The following is a 21611-nucleotide window of genomic DNA, read 5'->3' as shown; positions in this document are numbered from 1 at the left end:
GAATGTTAACTTGGATTTGCTTTTGGGTTATAAATATACCTTAGAGATTATGAGATTTGAAGCCAAAAAAAAAAAAACAAAAACCCACAAAAACAAAAAACCACAGGCCTACAGTTTTCATTGAACCATTTTACTGGTAGCTGAAAAGTTGGATATCGATACACTTGGCATATCATCAGAGTTTATCCCTCTGATTTTTATTTGGCTCCTTAATAAAATAGACCAGCTCTGTTTTGAAGTTTCTGTATTCCTTTTGTTTCACAATCTGTGGACATTTCTTTGTATATTCAAGTATTAATTCCCTGCTCAAATTGTAGGTGAGCGTAATACTTTTATCAGCAATATTGACGTTTATAAAGGAACTAAATTAAAAACACTTCTTGCTCATACTTTAATAGCAACTTAATCTAATTTTAAATGGAACACGTAGAGTAAATGCTTATTAGATGGACCCCCAAATTTAATAATTAATAATTCTGATTTTTTAACAGTCTATAAAAGAGTTACTATTTAACTTAAATATCTTTTGCTTACATTAACATTTTTGCTCCTGGGTCCAGTTGCTGAACTGGAATGTAAATAAGGTCAGTAGTTTATTAAGGTAGTCAGATATTGGCAAATATGGAAGAATGGAAAATTGTCATTTCCTGTTTTAACCATAAGTTGCTAGGAAGCAAACAATTTTTTTTTTAAGCCTACAGCACCTGGCCTTCCTAGGTGGTCTCCCATCCAAGTACTAACCAGGTCCGACCCTGCTTAGCTTCCGAGATCAGACAGGATCGGGCATGTTCAGGCAAACAATTTTAAAAAGTAAAGTTTTCTAGGTACACTTAGGAGTCAGAACTTGAGAACTAGACAGGCATTTTTATTAAATTTTATCCTTATTAATTACTATTCTTAACAGGCTAAAAGTTGGTCTTCAGGTTGTAGCAGTCAAAGCTCCAGGTTTCGGTGACAATCGAAAAAACCAGCTTAAAGACATGGCTATTGCTACTGGTGGTGCAGTAAGTAAAATAAGTGCGATGTTGGTTTATTGAACGTTATACTTCCAGGCCTAAAATTTATAAGTAGAATTTACTTTTTTCATAATCAGATAATACCATCTCAACTGTTTACTTAATCTGTGCCTCTGTTGTATGTTTGGGATGGGAGGTAGAGGTTGGATTAAATAGTGTTATAATCCCTTCCTTCTCTACTTTGCCGTGAATAGGCTTATTGACTAACTGGTTTTCAAGAATATAGTAAAAATACATAAGACTTAAGAATTTAGGCCTAGGGTCTAGTCCTGGTTCCACTAAAAGTGTGATCTTGGATGAGTTTTGCGAGTTTACAGTTTTTTCAAATCTAATATCGAGGATTAAGTGGGAAGTTGGAAATGCAATGAAAGATCATATTCAGTGGTCTTAAAATCTCACATTTCAAAGAAATAATAGTATTATAAAATGTTTCATCAAAACATCTGTGTGTGCTATATGATAAGTAAATTTGGTATAATGAAAAAACTGTAACCTGAAATTTGTTCTTTTTTTTTAATGTTTCTAGGTGTTTGGAGAAGAAGGATTAACTCTAAATCTTGAAGATGTTCAGTCTCATGACTTAGGAAAAGTTGGAGAGGTCATTGTGACCAAAGATGATGCCATGCTCTTGAAAGGAAAGGGTGACAAGGCTCAAATTGAAAAACGTATTCAAGAAATCATGGAACAGTTAGATACCACAACTAGTGAATATGAAAAGGAAAAACTAAATGAACGTCTGGCAAAACTCTCAGATGGAGTAGCTGTGCTGAAGGTAAGATTCATTGTTGTAAATAAGCTTCTTAGGTTCTGAGTTCAAGAATGATTTGTTTCTGTGGTATTCCCCAATAGTGCTGTGTAACTGTTGTTCATGAAATTAACTTCCTCATGGAGGTATTTATTATGTAAAGTTCTTTTTTTAACTGAAATATTCCTTAAAACCAGAATTGAACTTATAATGTGGGGGGTTGCTATGTCAGTCGGAGTCTAACTTTGGTGGGACACTACACTCACCCTATTAGCTGTTTAATCAGCCTTTTTTACATTGCTTTTTTAAACAGACTGGGTGCTAATGACTCTTGGCAGCATCTTAAATTAGAGAAGCTATACTAATTGGAATGCTTTTAATCTTTAGGTTGGTGGAACAAGTGATGTTGAAGTGAATGAAAAAAAAGACAGAGTAACAGATGCCCTCAATGCTACACGAGCTGCCGTTGAAGAAGGCATTGTTCTGGGAGGAGGTTGTGCCCTGCTTCGGTGCATTCCAGCCTTGGACTCGTTAACTCCAGCTAACGAAGATCAAAAAATTGGTAAAAAGTTACCTTACAATTGAGTTTATTTGCGGTCTGATATTAGTCTTTCTGTTAGAAAAATGTCATTGCTGCCCACTAAATGTTACAACTCAAAGCAATCTCCAGAATAACAAAAGTACAGTAGTACTATCAAGGAGAGATGAAAGGTGCATTGTATTTTTCAGGGGAAATGATTTGACCTGCAATCTTTTCCTGTATCAGTACTCTCGGTAGTGTAATATTTACAAAAGAAAGAACTAGGATAAATTGCCTAAACTTTACTTTCTTTATAGGTATAGAAATTATTAAAAAAGCACTCAAAATTCCTGCAATGACCATTGCTAAGAATGCAGGTGTTGAAGGATCGTTGATAGTTGAGAAAATTATGCAAAGTTCCTCTGAAGTTGGTTATGACGCTATGCTTGGAGATTTTGTGAATATGGTGGAAAAAGGAATCATTGATCCAACTAAGGTAGTTGACCTTTTTATAAAAATTCTTTTAATAACTTCAGTAAGTCTTACTAATTTTTTACTAAGTAGAAAGTAATATTTCATCAAACTCTTTTCCCAGGTTGTAAGAACTGCTTTACTGGATGCTGCTGGAGTGGCTTCTCTGCTAACTACAGCAGAAGCTGTAGTCACAGAAATTCCTAAAGAAGAGAAAGACCCTGGAATGGGCGGAATGGGTGGAATGGGAGGTGGTATGGGAGGTGGTGGCATGTTCTAATTCCTAGAATAGTGCTTTACTCTATTAATGAGAACTGTGAGAGGAAGCTCAAGGCGCAGTGCTCCTCATCTGTAACTTCAGAGAAGTCAGTTGAACGAAATAACTGAATAAAAGGCTGGCTGATGTTTAAGAAAATCACTGTAATCATCAGTTACTGGTTTCAGTTGACAACATATAATGGTTTACTGCTGTCATTGTCCATGCCTACAGATAATTTATTTTGTATTTTTGAATAAAGACATTTGTACATTCCTGATAACTAAGTGCAAGAGCCATGTACCAATGTACTGCTTTCAACTTAAATCACCGAGGCATTTTTACTACTATTCTGTTAAAATCAGGATTTTAGTGCTTGCCATCATCCGATGAGAAGTTAAGAAGCAGCCTTTCTGTGGAGAGTAAATAATTGTGTACAAAGTAGAGAAATACCCAATTATGTGACCTTTGTGTAATAAAAATTTGTTTAAAGTTAATCGTGTTAGCCTTTCCATGATCTAGAAGATTGGAGAAATGAAAACCAATTGAAGAGGAGAGATTGGGTTTGGCACAAATGGGTAAAATGTTCCACCTGTATAGTATTCTTGTGTTTCTCTTTGCTGCAGACTAAATTACATTATTACATTGGTAGTGGGAGAAATTTTAAAAGGTGACAACTCTGAATCCTGTGGAAACAATATTGTATGTGTTGAGGTCTGGTCTTAATATGCATGACCCAGTGTCTTCACCTTTATTTCTTAAGTTAAAAAGAAGGAAGTTTCTGGCTCAACACTTGGTCTTTATTAGATAATAAAGCATGGAAGTGTGGCTTTTAAAACAGTACCTGGATGTGTGCATGTTGGGGGAAGGTACTGATTTGCTTTCTAGATTAACTATGTCATAAATTGAAGGCACAAGACTCCTGTAAAAACGTCTAAGTTTTTACTTTACTCTCACCTGTACCAAGGACTTAAGTCTGTCTTGGAGCTATAGCACTTGAATCTGCTCTAAGTGGGAAGGAGCTCCTCGTTACGGCCCTGGAGCTGCTGTGTAACAGTCTGGTGTGTAAGCTAGGCATTGAGGCAAATGTTCCTGCTGGCCTGAGCTGTATACAAAGCTTGGATAGAAATAGAGGGAAAAATAAAGTCCACCACAGACCAGAAGCCAAAGTCACTTGAAATCCTGTACCTAGAAACGTTTTTGGTGTTAATTTAGTTGGGTTAGAAACATGAGAGGGGACTGAATAAAAGGCATTTTAAGTGAACAACTTGGCTAGAATGTAGTTTTGGCTATAGAAGTGACAAAAAGCAAAGTAGCACTATCAGATTTGGAGGAAAAGAAACCTTAAGTGTTTATATAGTTTATATCTTAAAGGCCAAGCTAGATTAGAAGAAAAAGAAGGGGAGATACCTGGACTTTGAAAGATTTCTAGTTGTCATTAGACTAACGAGCCTAAAGAGATTAACTGGAGAAAAATTATGTGTTAAACACTGTACTAAATATTTGGATTATTTTAACACTCCAAACAATTTAGGGATTAATTAAAACTATGCTACAGTTAACAGGCTCTGAAAGTTTAACTTTACACAGTCTAAACAGCTGTCAGTAATAGACCCCAAATTCGATCTAGGGTTTGATTTAAGAGCTCACACTCAAACCAAAGAGCAAGCCTGGAATGAATCCCTAAGCTAAGATCTAGGCAACTGTAAGGAACTCTGAAAGCTGCAGCCAGAGAAATCAATAGACTAGGAAATGACCTTTTCTTAACTGTACAAGGTGATTGCAGTTTTGGAGGGATTCTGGAGAGAACCAAGAGTATCAAGATGGTTTCTTCAAACATTTGGTCAAGATTAACTATGCCAATGATCGTAGATGAGGAAGCAGGAATGGTAGATCTCTGGGGAAATATGCTCATGATGTTCGTGGAAATCCCTTAAGAAATGACACAGACTACAATGTCCAGTCAGATGTTGGACTGAAAATCGGAAAACTTGGCAGCGTGGAGTTGCCTCACTGAAAGCAAGCAGGATTTATTTGAATAGTACAGACCCTGGGAGAGCCATTTCAAGTAAACATTTGCAGGAATGTGTTAGGAGAACAAATGTATGAACCTGAAAATAAACAAGTGTGAGAAAAGGGATGCAAACATTGGTCAGTATTTAGCTCTAGCAATGGAAGTGACCTTTTAAGACTGCAGCTGGATCTGCTTGAAAAACAGGAAAATAACCAAGGAAAAAGTTAATGCTGCTATGAGAAGAGAGAATGGAATGTTTCTACTGCAACCTAGGAAGACCAGTGAGGCTCAGGTATTGGAGAATCTCAAACCTGAAAAGCAAGTTTTGGGGCATGTGACTAGGGGTATCGTCCTGGTTAAATGCAGCAGCAGTTTCAAACTGAGTTACAACTTTATAAAAGACTATGCTAGAGTAAGTGGTTGATGGAATCAAGTTTTTAAAGAAAGAACAACTGTCAAATTGAAAATAAACATTGTGAATTTAGTAACCTTAAGTGATCTCTATCTCTGTCACCAAAAAATGGCCTAATGTAGCAGCAACGATAGCATTTTTGCCCATCACCATTTTTCATGGATATCCCTAGCACTAGATTTTGATCTCTAATACTATTCTCTACTAAAAGAGAAGAAGACTCCTTGGATAGCAATTGCGTCCATGCCTTGAAACTGGAAAAAATCAGAATGGATCTGGAACACCTTGTTGGGACCTGACAAGAAGAATAATTCCAAGAATATCCACATTTTTTTTTTAAGAGCCAACCCAAAGTGTTCCCTTTGGCCAAGTTAGGACATTTTGAGTATCAATAATAAATAATTATAGTGAATTAGAACAAAGCCAGGAGTTCATAATGATACTCAAAAGAGGAAAGTCAATGTAAAGAATAGAAAAAGATAGTTCCAATATAAACTGGTGAATATTATATGTTAATGCCTTATTGATATTAATAAGCCAGAGTATTAGCATAAATATAGATTATATTCTCATTTCTGTATCTATAAACAGGAGTAAAATAAAACTAGTGAGAAGAAAGTAGAAACTGAACCAAGAGTAGGAAGAATGAGCAGCACTGGTTATCTCATAATGACCTGGTAGAAGGGGAGTCCAGCAACCAACTACCATTGGTCATGAACAACCAAAAGGAGGTCCAATAGTAGGTTTCAAGATGATACACATCCAAATTTCCCCAAATTTGAAATCTGAAGTTAAATTTCAAAGAGAATGAAACACTTCGGCTGAACTCATGAGACAACATATAATTCTATGTATACCCTCAAAGCAGGTCAATATACCATAAATAAGAAGTAGATGGGGACAACCACACACACGAAACTTAAAGAGCACATCATTTCCAGGAGAGATTTCAAGTCTCTCAAAATCTCTGAAATACAAAAGATGTAAGAACCTCCTGATGTAACAAAGTTTTCTTATAAAAACAAAAAAAGGACTCACTCTAAGTAAGGTGTTCAAGCCTTGGAATCACATTGGCCTGTACAGCCAGATTACACACCCCCACCAAAAATTTAACAAGTTACCAAGATCCTGCAACTCATCTGGACTGAGACTCTTCAAATCTAATTAATATACTAAATGTCCAGAAAGATGTAACACTACCCAAACAGGCAACCTCAGAAGAAACAATAAATGTAAGCTGTAACACTCATATCCTATTTATGTATAAACAGTATTATTGTATAATATTGTTTTCTGTGTCTTTGAGTGTTTAAAAATTTTGAAAGAATATGCAATTTTAATTAAAATACGCAATTTTAATTACATGTTTAGAAGCCTGGTTAAGTTTACAATATTTAAATGTTCAGTGAATTTTCTTTTATTAATTCCATGCACTTAGATAGGTTAGTTGTATAAACAGAACTTAAGCATTTAGAGAAATGCTGTTTAGAGAAACATAATTAATAAATTCATAGATTAATAAGTTGGGCATTAAACAAAGTACAAATAAAAGTATTTGACTCCCTGTTGCAAAGCCCCTCTGACATTTAAAACAAAAACCCAAAAGCTAGACTGAGAGAGCTAAAAATAAATAAAAGGAAAGCCTACATTCTAAACTGTGGGAACATCAATCCTTTACTAACCTTACAGAATACCAGCAGCCAGGCATTATATCTACTCCATACGTCCCTCTCCCTATTCCTACCCCCATATTTCTCTAGAACAAGAGAGAAGAATCTTTATGAAGAAAAACTGAGAAAAGATCTCCAGATTCTGCCATTTGAAAGTCCCCTAATGTAAAGGCCGGCTCAACTATCACTACAGTGAAACTCACCAGTCAATATACCCCACCTTAATTCCAATAAATTTGTCAGTACCTTGCTTTCAAATATTAACAGACAGATCAGAACCATTAGACAGCTGAGGAAGCCTTCCACATGAATAGCAAAAACCCAAAGGGACCTCGGGGAAACTTAAAAAAATCATAAATGAGATTTTATTTCCATAAAACAAGGAAGCTATTAAGAATGAACAATTAGAAAACAAAATATTCTTGGAAATTAAAATAATGGCAAATGTAAAATCAATAAAAAGGGTTGGGAAATAGTTGAAATCTAAAAGGCAGAACAAAAACAGATGGAAAACATTAGGAGGAAAAGGTAAAGATTTAATACAAGAAGTAGAAAGTCTAATAAGTTAGGAATTCCTGAATGAGAGAACCAGCGAATACAGATAGGAAGAAATTATCAAACAAATTCAAGAAAATTCCCAAGGCTCAAGGAAATGAGTCTGAGAACCAAATGGCCCATGAGGTACCCAACATAATTAAGACAGGGCAACAAGACAGAGCATGCAATATCAGACCACCCAAGATAGAGTAGATAAAGCTTCCAGAAGTAAAACAATGACATATTCTGATACTTAAGATGCTTAAAACTTTTGCTCTCACCCTTTTTTTAGGAAGCCACTAGAGGATTTCCTCAGTATTTTGAAAGTAAATTTAAAAAAGAGAAAGCCAAAAGATTTAGGAAGTAGGGAACTCCAAAGAGAAGAGAAAGCCTAGGGTGATTGCAGGGGAGCCCTAGGATTACAGCTACACAATAGCCTCAAGAGCAACCAGTTCTGACTAGAGTGGATAAAGGGGTACCTGAGAGTAACTGAACAACTAACTCTACATGACTTAAACACCAGAAATCTGTTATTTCACATGATCAGAAATGCAAAGCTGACACCTACACGTATGATTTATTCAACCCCTAATGTTAAGAGTTTTGAGTTGGCTTCTCTGGAATAACTGTCTCTTCCCTCTTTGTGAAAACATGGCAGGTATAGCTGCAAACCTCACGTCCTCAGTGAGGCAAAAACCAAAGATGAGAAGTTTCTCTTCCAAGTTCTTTCCACAGAGAGAGAAGTATTACTTAGTAGTCTCATCTCGAGTCTTCTCGATTCCACTGACCAGATGTCACTTCAAGAAAAATTTATAAAAGTGGTGTCATTTTCCCTTTGTTAAAGCACAGTTGCCAAATTTTAAGTCCACAGGTCATGCATGGCCTCCACACTGATGCAGCAGATAAAGCAAACCCAAGAGCATAGATATTGAAGCCAGAATGCATGGCTTTGTTTCCTGTCTCTACCACTTATTGTGACCTGGGTTCTGACTATACATACTTGGGAACCTCATGGGTCAAAGAGATGACTAGATCAAGGCAACATTTGGGTATTTCTGGGTTTCCTCACCCAAGTACCAATTACATGCTATCATAATACCAGGCCAATTATATCCCAACCACTAAGTTAGATTCTGAACCTAAGAATTTACTTATGGCATTTTAAGAGTAGTGGTAAAGTACAGGTTCTTATTTCCAACAAGAGAAGTAGTACTGTACAGGGAAAAGAGAAAATATCTCGGTCTTTGTCGTTTAAAAAAAACGTTATTTAAAAGATACAAAATTATATACAAACTACTTATGCTCTGGGGATATACCTCATCTGAAGCGGAAAGATACTGTTTTACCTGTGTGAAGGCACAACCAAGCTCCATGTGAGTGGCCTATGTGAGTCCTTCACTGGAGACTCCACATCTGGCAGAGAGCAGGTACTCAAAACAGATTTATTCAACAAATTGATGCAAACATGCATTTATGTAGGGAACTACTGAGGTCCCTTATGGATCTGAGGAAACAAAGTCAGCATTGTAATTGGAAGGGTAATATAAGAGTGTTGTTGAGGATTTCAATAACCAAAAGAACTGTACAAAAAATAAACAAATTAACTTTATTACCATTTCGGTCCTTACACTGATTTGTTTACAAAAATATCAGTTTGAAATACATTATTGAAAGTGAGTACACACAATAAATAGAAAACAGGGAGAGATGCACCTGGTGCTGGAGACATATCAACCAACTTCATCTGTTCCCATTGTTATAGATACAATTTGACACACAATCAGCATTATTGAAAGAGCAATCGAAATAAGTGGGAGAGGGTTGTGAACTATGAGGAAACTAGCTTAAAGCCCTGGACCACTCACCAAAAAAATATTCAGTTTATCAGAGAGCTAACCTCACTACAGCATTGAATTACCTATCTACTATTACCCATAAGAACAATTTAAAAATAAGAAAAGTGCAAGAGAACCTTCATTAACAGTATTTGTAAGTCAAAGTTTTTACTATATCTGATGATTGCTCAAATAGCATGAGGCACACCCTATGACAATAAGTTATAAATAGTCTGAATTTAATAACTTAAACGTGATATGGTTAATATAATACATACTGGGTATTTCAACTAACCTCTTTCATGTAAGGTGATAAAAGGTTTAAATTTACAGTTGCAATTTCTGCTCAGAAGAGTGATGTTAGTATTCTAGCAATAGTGGACATCTTATTATTGTAAATATGCTAATGTACACATTACTTTGAATTACACTTGATTGACTTGTATGTACACATGGTTCTCTATTCCAAGTGCACATTTTCAACAGTGCAGATTTATAATCAAGCTGGGTTGAATAAATGGTTTCTGACTTCTGAAAGCAAATGATAAAAGCACGTTCTGAAAATGAATAAAGTTACAAGTAGATGACCAGTTCCAGTTCTTTTTTCCCTTTATGTGTGATGAACTTCATGAAGCATTAATTCCCGAGGTATATTTGTTTCTGGACCGTAGAGCTTACATGCTCTTCTTTCAAAGGCAGCTACCATCTGCTTTACAACTTCATCAAAAAACAATGTGGCAAGCTGAGAGTGTAGAAGTGAGCGAAATTCAAAAGAAATCTGTAGGAAAATGTTAATAATTTAGAAAGATATTTTACTAAATCTTTACTTAGTGGTATTCATACTGTGAAATGGGCTGGTTGGCCTAGTATCTAAGGCAGAGCTCTATGGGAATATCTAGATGAGATTTTTAACACCTTTCAGATGAGGGTGTCTTATTTACCGCAATAAGCACAACTACTTGCATAATAAGCAAGTAAACAAGGCCAATAACTCATTTTAAGGCAAAGAGTCTGCTTTTATAAGTTAAAAAAAACTGGGAAAAAGGCTGTCCTGAACACGTTTATCACGCTGGCTTCTTATTAATGGGCCCCTTTAAGATCAATCCTACCTCCCAAAAAGAAATAAGGAAGTGATCCTTCTGATAGTTATTCCCATGAGAAGTAGCAGCAAAAAAATGAGACTGATCCACAAAACAGGGTAAGTGGGTTCAATCTTAAAGTAGACAATGATCTAGAACTTTATATCCCCTCAAGACAGAATTCAAAGGAAAGTTAGAGAAGTAGTATTTTAAGGACCAATATCCACTAACTTAAAAGTTACAAAAATAATACAAAGATTTCTCATGTATCCATCACCCAGAAAGTTAAGAGAGAGTTAATACTACTAGATAATATGCTAATATCTAATCTACACGGGCCTTATTCAAGTTTTCACAACTGTCCCATTAATGTCTACTAATATTTCAATGAAAGCAACTCAAGAGTTGACAACAGTATACAGCAATTTAATCAAAATTATGACCATTTCTTAAAATGTAACGCCTGAGTTGCAAACAGAGATAATACATATATTATCTGCTGGCAAATAAAAAGCCACAAGTGGCTTTAAGTTTTCCATAGCTAAGGTGATATGAATAAGAAACTACCTTAGTCCCTAGATTCTAAAAATATTTTTCCCCTTCACACTTTATTTCTCCATCAGAAGATGCTGACCAACATGTAGATTTCATTTGCTGTTAATAACCTGTTATTAAATTAGTAGTAAAGTTATAGTGTGTGTCTTCCAATATATGGACTTATCAAAATTAGAAAACAGAGAAGGAATGACTATTCCAGGTTTCAAGAAACAGAACAGAAAAAGATTCATTAGTGTTCTCTCTTAAAAGTTAGTGCAGAAAAAGGCATTCAATATTCAAAAATTTGAGATTTTTAAAAATTGTCTTTCAGTAATCACTGTGCATGTAAAATTATTAATTATGATATCTGGTTTCTATTAAGTAGATTTTTTTTCTTTACCAACTTTACTTGATATTTGGAATAAATCATGGACTTTATGAAAGACTTACTGAAAAATCCAAGGTACAAGTTCTTGGGTAGCCAGGAAGACCTGGACTAAAACGCCAAACAGTCTCCAAATGATTGAAAAGCTTCCCATCGGTACAGGATGCCTAGAACAAAATGAAAAAATAAAACCACAGTAAAATACGATTTGGACTGTCCAGTAACTACAATTGAGGATGACTTCTTTAAAGTAAATATTTTTATAGATCAGACCATAGGTGATGAAAACATCTCATTTTTAGCTTGGTATTAGGAAGTGACCTCTTGCCAATATAAGCCATTTTCTTTTCTCCTGGGATCCTCAAGAGTGCCAGCTCTTCTCTCTTCCACTGCTATCACCCACTATGCTACTTAGAGTCATCTCCTCCAGCAGCAAAACAGTGATTTTCTAGAAGTTTATTTCCAGCTCTGCCACTTATAAGTGATCCTGAACAAGTTAATTTCCTGTACCATATTTCCTTAGTTTGTAAAGTGAGTATAATACCTATTTTAGGTATCTGGAGCAGATCCCCACCACAATTCTATAATTCTTCCTTCCTACTCAAAGATTTTTCTCCTATCAGTCATTTCCTTTACTCATTATTCTTTATTTCTAGAGGCCTCTATAGTTTGTTTTTATGAAATCCTGGCCCCGACTCTTGTGCCTGACCCATTACTTCCGAACCTCTAATCTCTTCAGAGCTCATGTTTATGTGTGTGAACATGTGAAATACAATACTTAGTGATACTATGTGCAGTGCATCTTAATATTTCCCACACTATATTATTAAAAAAATGCTGACCCATTAGTTACCCTCTGAAGTATGAAAAATTGTAGCCAGAACCATAGTCATTAGTCTACTGTTAGAATGGGTTATCGCCATGAATAAAGTTCAGCTTCTTTATTTATTAACCTAATATGCTATCTGGGCCTTATTATACTACTAGACAACTGACCTTAAGAATACATATCACTTTCCCTCAGCAGCAGACGATTTTTAAAATTTGTTTCAAAGTCTACACCCGCTTCCTCAATTAAGCCTTAAGTTTTTCAGTTCTTTTGGCATATCCTGTGGCCAATAAATGATCAAGCCTCTCTATCTCTTTTTTCTTTGATAATTTATTCTCTCAAGAGTTTACACTGTCCCTCCTCTGAGGCCATACACTACAGATTGACGAAATAAGGACTTGCATAGGAAAACTCATTTTCCCCAAAGTAAACAGTCATTCTTTCGTCCCCAGCAATAGCCTCCCTAACTACAGAATTTCTCTGACTATATCTGGATCTCTTCATAGATAGTTCAAACTGGGAGCTAAAGAGTTAAAAAAAAATCTCTTTGCCATTTATTCCTCACTTCCTCTTAAACTAAACTCTTTTGAATCAATTATCAAGGTAACATGCTAGAATCATTACAAAGACCAACAGCATCCATACTATAACAATCATTTATAAAGAAATGCTCTGTCTATGGCCATGCCACCTGAACAAGCCTGATCCCATCTGATCTCGGAAGCTAAGCAGGGTCGGGCCTAGTTAGTATTGGATGGGAAACCATCTAGGAAGACCAGGTGCTGTAGGCATAAAAAAAAATAATTTTAAAAATGGAAACCAGGGAATGTCTTAAAATTTATTTAGACACGGTAAAAAAAAATAGTCACCTAAATACTCACTACTTTAATAGTTGAATTTAGTCATATTATGCTAAGTCACTAGGGTGAAGTGAAAATTTTCTTCAGAGTTTGGCTTCATATATAGTTCAATAATGGCCATCTAATTTTTAAGAGCATCCAAAGTCTATAATAAAATCTTACTATTTCAGTTATCCAACTTTAAGATAATACATTCTACCCTTTACAATCACATAAGAAATTTATAGGAAATTTAACAATGAAGGAGAAATAACTGCTAGGAATACTCAATTCAATATACACCTTCCTCTGACTCTTTTCACAAAATGCGGCAATGCTGTACTCATACCGATAATCTAGCCCAAGGACCCACAGATTTTCACTAGTACATTTTGATAGGGACAATACTGCCAAAGATCTCATTCCTAACAGCAGAGATACTGACCACAGTAGAGGTGTTATGATGATGACCTACAACTGGTTGTTCTGACTGAACTGACTCTGACTACACAAACTATGCCATGTAAAATGTTTATGTTGTGAACTAGGCAGTAAGATTCACTGAACTGTTGCCTCTATTAAATCTGCTGAAAATTTTCAAGGGCTTCTGGACATTACAGATTTATGTCAATTAGAAATAACTGACACATTTAGTCACAGGCACTTTTGGGACAACTGGTAATCCGCAGAAAATGTCACATGGCTTCTGTTCCTCCCTCGGTTAAGGATTTTTATTGTATGTTCCATATGTGTATTGGGTATTAAAATCCAGAACCTGAACCCAGAGACAACTGAAAACTGAGCATATATAGCTGTTATTCTCAAATATATCTTTAAGCAATAAATTAGCATATTAAGCAAGGCAGCTTATTTTAATGGAGAAATAATTTTGGAATCGGACACATAGTGTGAATTTATATAAAGTTCTTACTTTCCCTAAATCTCATACAATCAAGATAGCAATGCTCATCTAAGAAATGTTATTATGAAGGCTTTTTTTCTAATATAGCTTCCTCCCTCTTCGGCTGTGTTGAAAGTTCTTGAGATTATGAACATCTCTGGATCTGCACACAGCAAGGAGATCTTCATAAGCAAAGAGCCGTCATGACTCTTGCCACTGTTGTAGTGGTGCTAAGAATACAGAGATGAAAAAGAGGATCTCCTATTCCCTCAGGTAGCTCAATCTTGTCAAGGAGAAATACAGTTGAAGAAATAATATTACAGTGTTAAAAGATAAATAGAGAATGTATGAAGCCCAGAGGAATCACTGAGGTGGGACTGATTATCTATATAAAAGGAAAGGGAAAAAGCAACACCAGACATCTGGAATTTGAAGGATTAATAGGCAAGGAGTTAAGTTCATTACAGGTAGAAGAGTGAACAATATGCAAAGGCACAGGCTATGGAGTAAGTACTGTATGGTGCATTTATGGAACTTTAAGATGTATGGTACTGCCTGAACATTAAGTGTAGTGTGTGTTAGGGATTAATGGGCCCATTTCTGTATGTGTTAAGAAGCCAGGGAAAGGAAAAAAGCCAGGGAAAGAAAACAAAATTTTTTTAGAGTTCTTTTAGTTAGACACCTCATAATATTTTAAGGTTTTAGTTATAAGAGTTTGAATGGTAGGAGATTGAGGTCAGAGAATGGAAAAATGTTAAGATTATCGTATCTGAAAAACTAAGCTAGAGTCTTGGCTATGTAACCTTGGGCAAGTTATCTAACTCTTCTTTAGTTTGCTCAACTATGAGATGGAGAGTAACATTTGAATCTCAAAAGGCTGCTGTGAAGATTAAACGAGTAATTCAAGTAAAGCACTAGAAATAACTCAATAAATAGCTATTTAAATTATAGCTATTATAAGAGAGACTGTGCCATACAGTAGGTAAAAACTCGAAAACTATGAGGCAATCAGCTGAAAACATTCATAATGGCAGAGTCTCACATTAGGATGCAGCCTTTCAAGAGGAGGTGAAGTTCTGAGAGTGTGACTAGGGTGCTCTTAGTTTCACTGGACAGTATTTTCTTTCTGGTGTGAGAGTTGCACTTCCTTCAGTGCCCGACAAAGAGCTGACAAAAGCATTTAGCTCTAGCCAATTACCAAGAAATAATATCACCACTAAATCCTGTGGGCACAAAACACAACTCAGCTTTAGAAGTCTTCAGTCACCACACTCTAGGAATTCAAAAGAAATGAGTATTAATCTATGGAATTATGCCTTTTTGTGTACTGAAGTTTGGATACATTTTCTAAGTGTACCCTCCTCTGATAAGGGTAAGGTGACTGATACAATACATGTAACAGTACCTGGCATTTCAATACCTGGTACATGGCAGGACAACCTCAATAATGTTTATGCTCTCCATACTTATATTTTTTCTACCTTTCTTTATCCTCTCACAACTTCCCCTTCCTTAATCTTAAAAAAAATAGTGCAAAGATGAACTTAAAACATTTCTCACTGTGTGGCCCAATCTTTCCTGTGGGTCACTAGTCTTCAATAGAAAGAAAAAACTTCTCACTTCCATGTGCTAATCAAATTTATTGAAAAGAATGTTAATATTGTATAAAATGAAACACTTATGGAAAATAAATGTTTTTTTTCCCCTCCTCGTTTTAGGGAAATCTTTTTAAGCTATTATAACACATTTGACATAATATTTGGGAAATATTTAAAAACAGAAAACAAATCTTACCTTTACCAAGTGTGGTCTCACCATGGTTACTACTGATGTATAGTGCTCCAATATAGGTGGAAACCCAATTTCTAATCGTGTTTTGCAGTATCCAGATCTCTTTGATATTATATCTGATTTTTTGCACCAAGGAACAAAATGCTTGTAATCCTCCATTCCTGATACGACATCATACATTTCTTGCATAAAGTATCTATTTTTTTTTTTTAAAAAGGAGAGGTGTTAACTGTATTTAGTTATATGGTTTATGTATACTTTAAATTAAATATAAGTAAAACCTGTTGTATATGAAGCAATAATTCATTCGGGACACATGTTGAACAGCATTCTGGAATGAATGACTTCAAGGCAACACAGAAAATAAGACAGCTACATATACATATACAGCGGAGGTCATAATTTGGCAGATCACAAGTTGCATCTGGCCTGCAGATGTGGTTTTTACAATTTTAATTATTGGCCAGCATTTAAAAATTACGAGATTAAAATTAAAAACTGGAAGAAACTCAAATGTTTATCAGTTGGCAGACATTAATGAATGCTTACTATAATAAGATTAATAAATTTATGGTACAGCCACACTATGGAACTCTTTATCAGATATATATTTTATCAAATGTATATTTTAGAGTAAAGATGTTTATGAAATAGTTATATAAAAATAGCATATTACAAAGCAGGAAAAATTGTAAGTATTGTATTTCCTGAGTTTTAAACATTTGCTGTTTATTTTTCCTAAAAATAATTATTATGTTAATAGAATGTTTGTAATGAAAACACATTTAAAAACTCCTGGAAGAGGCCCCAGGTGCGCCAGGCCCCCCAAGTGCACCGGGTGCATGTCGTGAGCGCACGAGAGACGCCCTGCTTTCAGATATCTAGTTCTTAGGGGAGACAGCAACATGCGTAGGTCAGGGGTAGAAGCTGGGGGCGGAATTAAAGAGGGGGGAAAAAAAGTCCTGGAAGGATATAGATTAAACAATTAACAGCTGTTAACTCAGAAAAAAGAAGTAGGAGTAAAGATAGAATTTTTTAGTATATATACTTCTATACTGTTATGTTTTTATACAAGCATGTAATATTTTTGTAATTTAAAAAAAGAAATTATTCTAGAACACAAAGAAAAAAACCTCAATATTTTCGTAAGCCAGCATAACGTCATAACAACCTAAATTTGACAAAGAACATAAAAAATACAACCAACTGTAACTCATTTAAAGGCGTATGGATGATTTACTACTAAGAATTATATTATTATAATCATATTAGCCAAAAGACGGTAAAATAACAAAAGCAGTCCCATCAGAGTTTGAAATAAGATCAAGATGGTGGCTATCATTGTTATGTAAATGTTGTTCTGAAAGTATTAGTCAAAGTAATTAAATAAGAACATAAAATATGAGGCATCTGAATGGAAAAGAATTAGGTAAAATTATCAGTTGGCAGGTAATATGACTATCAATTAAGAAGAGAATCAATTCAGAATTCATTAAGGTAGCCTGTTACAAAATATATAAAAATTAAATATCTTTCCTATACTAAGAACCAGTTAGCAAACCGCGCAAAATATCTAGAAATAAAGTCAACAAAAAAACTTAAGGGCTTAAATGAAAAAAACAAACAATAGTAACACTGTAGGCATACATGTAAAAGATAACCTGAATAATAAGAGCCAAATATATATTATTCTTTGTTATAAGACTCAATATTAAAATGTAATTCATCTCAAAAATGATTAATTTAGACAACCATAATCTAAATTACAAAAGGGCATTTTTTTAACATGACAGAATAAGTCTTTATATATGTTTAAATTAATCTTTATAATCATGAAATGAGGCCCACAACAGAGGGAGTGGGAGAAAAACCTACCCTCCCCAGGTGTTCAGACACTTTTTCAGTCCCATGAAAAAGTTTGAACCTTGTAACCTGGAAGCTAATTGCCATAATAGTCGTCTACGAAGATTAAGAAAGTAGTATAGCATAGTAGTCAAGGGGATAGACTTTGCAATCAGAAAAGACTGTGTTCAAATATCAACTCTAAAACACAGTAAGGCATGTGACCCTGGGTACATTACTTAACTTCTCCACTCCACTTTCTTCATCCATAATTGAAAAATACTCCTATAGCGTTCTTTTGAAGGTTAAATAAAAGTTTCAGCACGGTATACAATGCTTAGTAAACACTTAAGTGGTAGCTTTGTTATGTGTTTATGTCAAATAGGGGGAAGAAAAAATAAGATAATAGATAAGACCAATTTGTAATAAAAAGAACTTTGGCATAAGAATAAGGAAGCAAGTAAGAATAAGTAAAATATGGTAGGAAAAATAAGCTTTGGAATCATGACAATTAATGTATATTATCTGAGTTTGTTTTCTCATCTCTAAAATGGAAATAACAATACCTAGTTCACACGGCTATTGTGAGAATTAAATGAAACAATATAAAGCACTCAACAGTGTCTGTCAAGTGGCAGAGACACAGTAAAAAGAGGATATTACTAGTGATTCAGAAGTAAAGCAGACCAATTCACTATTTATCTTTTAGTTGCCATTTCTCTTTTCAACAGATACCAGCTGTGGCAAACCTGTCTACCCATCCGAAGTATTGTGCTCCCTTTAGTTGGTGGTGTTGCTGAAAAGTAGCTGCCCATTAGGGGCTACAATTCCCAGCCCTCCCAACCTTGCATTTAGAGAGGGTCACATGACTAGTTCTTGCCAATATCTAAGAGGCAGCACCGTGTGACACTTCCAGACCAATGTGGTTAAGCAGCAGGACTATCTTAAGAGAATCTGACCACTAAGGAATTACAAAAGTCACAAGTCGGATAGATGGAGCCTGGATTCTTTAATCACTACTTAGAAGACTGCTGCCCATGGATTGGAAAATGCACTTGAACTTTACTTGAGAAAAAAATAAACTTTTTGGGTTTTACCTATATAGCTGATAGCATTACCTTAACTAATACAGAGACTAGCTAGCAATAAAGGTAAATTTAGTAACAAAAGTTATGTGTCTCCCAAAAGTCCTTTACTACAGAAAAATCATATAGGAAAAAATGGAATAAAATGAAATACACTTTTATAAGAATTCATGTAATATTTAATGGCCTATTAGGAATTAAGACCCTCTTGTAGAAATTCCCATATGAAGGGATATCGTATATCTGGTTTTGCAACTGCAGAGCCTCTATCCTCTGCTACATATACCCCTAGATCAGGGAACAAACCTGGCTCAATGCCTGTTTCTGTAAATAACAAAAGAACTCCGCCATGCCCATTTATATATTACATATTGTCTATGGCTAATTTTGAGCTACAATGACAGAGTTGAATAGCTGCAACAGAGACAGTATGGTACACAAAACCTAACATATTTATTATCTGACCTTTTAAAGTTTGCCAACATCTGTTCTAGATGATAGGAGCCTCTTACTATGTCTGTATGTACTTATCTATGTATGTATATGAGGGAGCTATATAAAAGTATTTGGGCCAATATATCAGTAATGTCGCCACTATAGAAAAATGCAGGCCATAATCAGTTTAATTATTTACTTTACATTTCAAGGTTCAAATCTATCCTATAATGTTAATATATAATTATAGTCACTCAACGAACATATATAAAACAGTGAAAGCTACGGAAAGGCCAACCTAGGAAAACCAGAGCTTAGTCTGCAAGAACAGAATTCAGAAAAAAAGCATGATACTCTACAGAAAATTGTGAATGTGCTCTTTTAGGAGAACTAACATTATATACAAACCCTATAATTCTCCTCTCTGAATATTCTTTTCTTTTGTTTATTAATGGTGCAGCAATTTTGAAGAAAGTTCTTGCATATATCTCCTTAGGCAAAATTGAGGTATGTGGTGGAAGAATTCTGCTCATCAGTATACCACAGAAGCTAAATATCTAAAAAGACAAAAATTACTTTATTTAGGATGATAGTGAAAATTAAAAGGAAGTACAAATTATAGAGATTGTAAACACAAATTATTGATTGCAAACACAAATTGTACAGATTGTAAATTAACTATCACACTTTAGAAGGCTTTGCAACTTTACAATATTCATGAAACACACACACAAACAAGCTTCTTAAGTGCCCTAGAGAAAACTAAAAATAACACCTTACAGTTAGGGTTAGAAGCTTCTGGCACAAAAGAAATCTTTCCCAAAAAGTTGGCTTTCAGTCTATAGTCATGTGTTACAATATATTCTTGCCATACACTTGCTAAAATATTCACACCTCAAATACTAGAGTACATAAATACTTCACAAAAATGTTAAATATATATTATAATTACTTATATTACCTACTAATAAATATAATAAAGGTCGGAATCTATGTTAATGCTTCTGCCTTGCAATTAACTCATAAATTCCCTCCTTCTTCATTATCCTAAACAGTAGATATTTATCTCGGAATTAAAGCCTTCATTATATTACTAAAGGAATCATACTTGTCTTTTCAAAAGTAACAATTTTGTATATTTGCAAGCCAACATTCTTTAAGAGTAATACAAGCAGATGTGAAGCACTATAGGGTATATTCTGCTTGGAACTACTTTTCCGGGTTATTTCCTAAAGCAAGAGTAAACGATATGAGATGATTATATTTCAGTTTCAACCAATACTTGCCTAAAAGGAGGAGTTGGCTGTCTTGCTGGCATTTAAAATTTTTTTCGTAGAATCTAAATATCCTGGAGCTCAAACAGATTTGTGCTTTTTCCCTCCATCCCATAACGTTTGCGACTGATTTCATTTTAAACACTAACATTAATTTTCCAGCATAATGTATCGCAACGTCATTAGTAAAAGGAAACTAAATAGTGGAAGTATGGAATTCTTCATGTCTCAACGTCCATCTCCACCCCCACCCACCAAAAAGAAACAAACCAGGAAAATCGAAGGCAGACTCTGGTTCAAGGTTACACGACCTGTAAGTTTGAAGAAAAAAAATCCAAGTGCCCACGTCCACTAAGTATAGTTTTGTAAGAACCAAAGGGCGAGGGCAAAGACCAGTACCAGAAACTGGGAAAGCATGTCTGGCCATCTGCGTAAGCGGCACAAAAGAGGGTCTACCGCCAAGCCACATTCTCAGCAGCCCGCAACCTTGCTCACAAAGTTAAAACTTTAACCAAAGGCACTGGTCTCGGAGTTGCTTCTAAAGTGGCTTGGCCGATTCCCCGCCTCTCGCGAGGGCAGTGAGGCAAACATAGACGGGGCGGCTGGGATAGGCAGCCAAGTCTCTGGTCCTGCGTAGTAAGGGCAGCGCCTGAGTCCCTCAAATGCTGAACTTGGGAGACCCTTCCCCTCCAGAGACTCAAAAACAATCTGTGTCCGGCTCCGCCTCACCTAATGTACCCCGGGTGTCCTCCCTTAGCAAGCCGGGGCGGAAAACTACCCACGTTGCTTCTTACCGGACGTTCCGCGCGGTCCCCTGCGCTGAAATTGGTACTCCAGCTGCTGCGGTCAAATTTGGACGACATCTCGAGACCGAAACTAATTTTTTCAGGGCACTCTGACCGGTCCGAGCTGCCATTATAGCCTCACTGAAGCCGGTCGCCACCTCCGGGATCAAACCCACGGCACCGCCCGTCTCCGGCGGGGCCCCGGTGCCTTTCAGCCAATCAGCAGGCCCCCTGAGCTGCTAGACACGCCCCTTCCTGCCCAAGTGCAGAAAGCTGACGTACATTCCCACCACCGTAGGGCCGAGTGTAAACGAGCTGGTCATCCTGCTCGCCAATCAGAGGGAGCGCTAGGC

The 21611-nt window shown here is 35.8% G+C and overlaps 2 protein-coding genes and 1 pseudogene across 3 annotated transcripts in view; 2 read left to right on the top strand and 1 right to left on the bottom strand.

Moving 5' to 3' along the window:
* Positions 1 to 3505, top strand: part of HSPD1 (heat shock protein family D (Hsp60) member 1) — a 9852-nt gene extending 6347 nt beyond the window's left edge. Inside the window, exons 5-9 of the mRNA XM_039844908.1 lie at positions 877 to 1004; positions 1543 to 1788; positions 2149 to 2323; positions 2599 to 2777; positions 2877 to 3505. Coding sequence (XP_039700842.1) covers positions 877 to 1004; positions 1543 to 1788; positions 2149 to 2323; positions 2599 to 2777; positions 2877 to 3032 — 884 coding nt within the window. The 3' untranslated portion in view covers positions 3033 to 3505. The remainder of the gene's footprint in view (positions 1 to 876; positions 1005 to 1542; positions 1789 to 2148; positions 2324 to 2598; positions 2778 to 2876) is intronic.
* Positions 3506 to 9224: 5719 nt separating this feature from the next.
* COQ10B (coenzyme Q10B) lies at positions 9225 to 21542 on the bottom strand. Of its 2 annotated transcripts, none has more exons than XM_039844331.1 (5): positions 21268 to 21542; positions 19608 to 19756; positions 15841 to 16033; positions 11543 to 11644; positions 9225 to 10254 (listed from the first exon to the last, which is right to left on the bottom strand). In XM_039844331.1, the coding sequence occupies exons 1-5, from the start codon at positions 21334 to 21336 to the stop codon at positions 10087 to 10089; spliced, it is 681 nt and encodes a 226-aa protein (XP_039700265.1). In that variant the 5' UTR covers positions 21337 to 21542; the 3' UTR covers positions 9225 to 10086. The 2 variants fall into 2 exon arrangements, with proteins under 2 accessions (XP_039700265.1, XP_039700266.1); XM_039844332.1 differs by having other exon boundaries at positions 19608 to 19748.
* LOC120587837 (uncharacterized) lies at positions 12981 to 13097 on the top strand (annotated as a pseudogene).
* Positions 21543 to 21611: the final 69 nt, after the last annotated feature.

This window comes from Pteropus medius, unplaced genomic scaffold (assembly GCF_902729225.1).
Source record: "Pteropus medius unplaced genomic scaffold, Ma_sr-lr_union100, whole genome shotgun sequence".
Taxonomy (NCBI): Eukaryota; Metazoa; Chordata; class Mammalia; order Chiroptera; family Pteropodidae; genus Pteropus; species Pteropus medius.
Note: the sequence above shows the minus strand (reverse complement) of the source record. Positions and strands in the feature narration are given on the sequence as shown.

Coding starts and splice junctions, on each gene's coding strand:
- COQ10B (XM_039844332.1), bottom strand. CDS start 21,389: ATGGCAGCTCGGACCGGTCAGAGTGCCCTGAAAAAATTAGTTTCGGTC. Junction 16,034..19,607: donor TCAGAGAGGAGAATTATAGG/GTTTGTATATAA, acceptor AAAAAAAAATAG/ATACTTTATGCAAGAAATGT. Junction 10,255..11,542: donor CTTGTACCTTGGATTTTTCA/GTAAGTCTTTCA, acceptor ATTTTCCTACAG/ATTTCTTTTGAATTTCGCTC.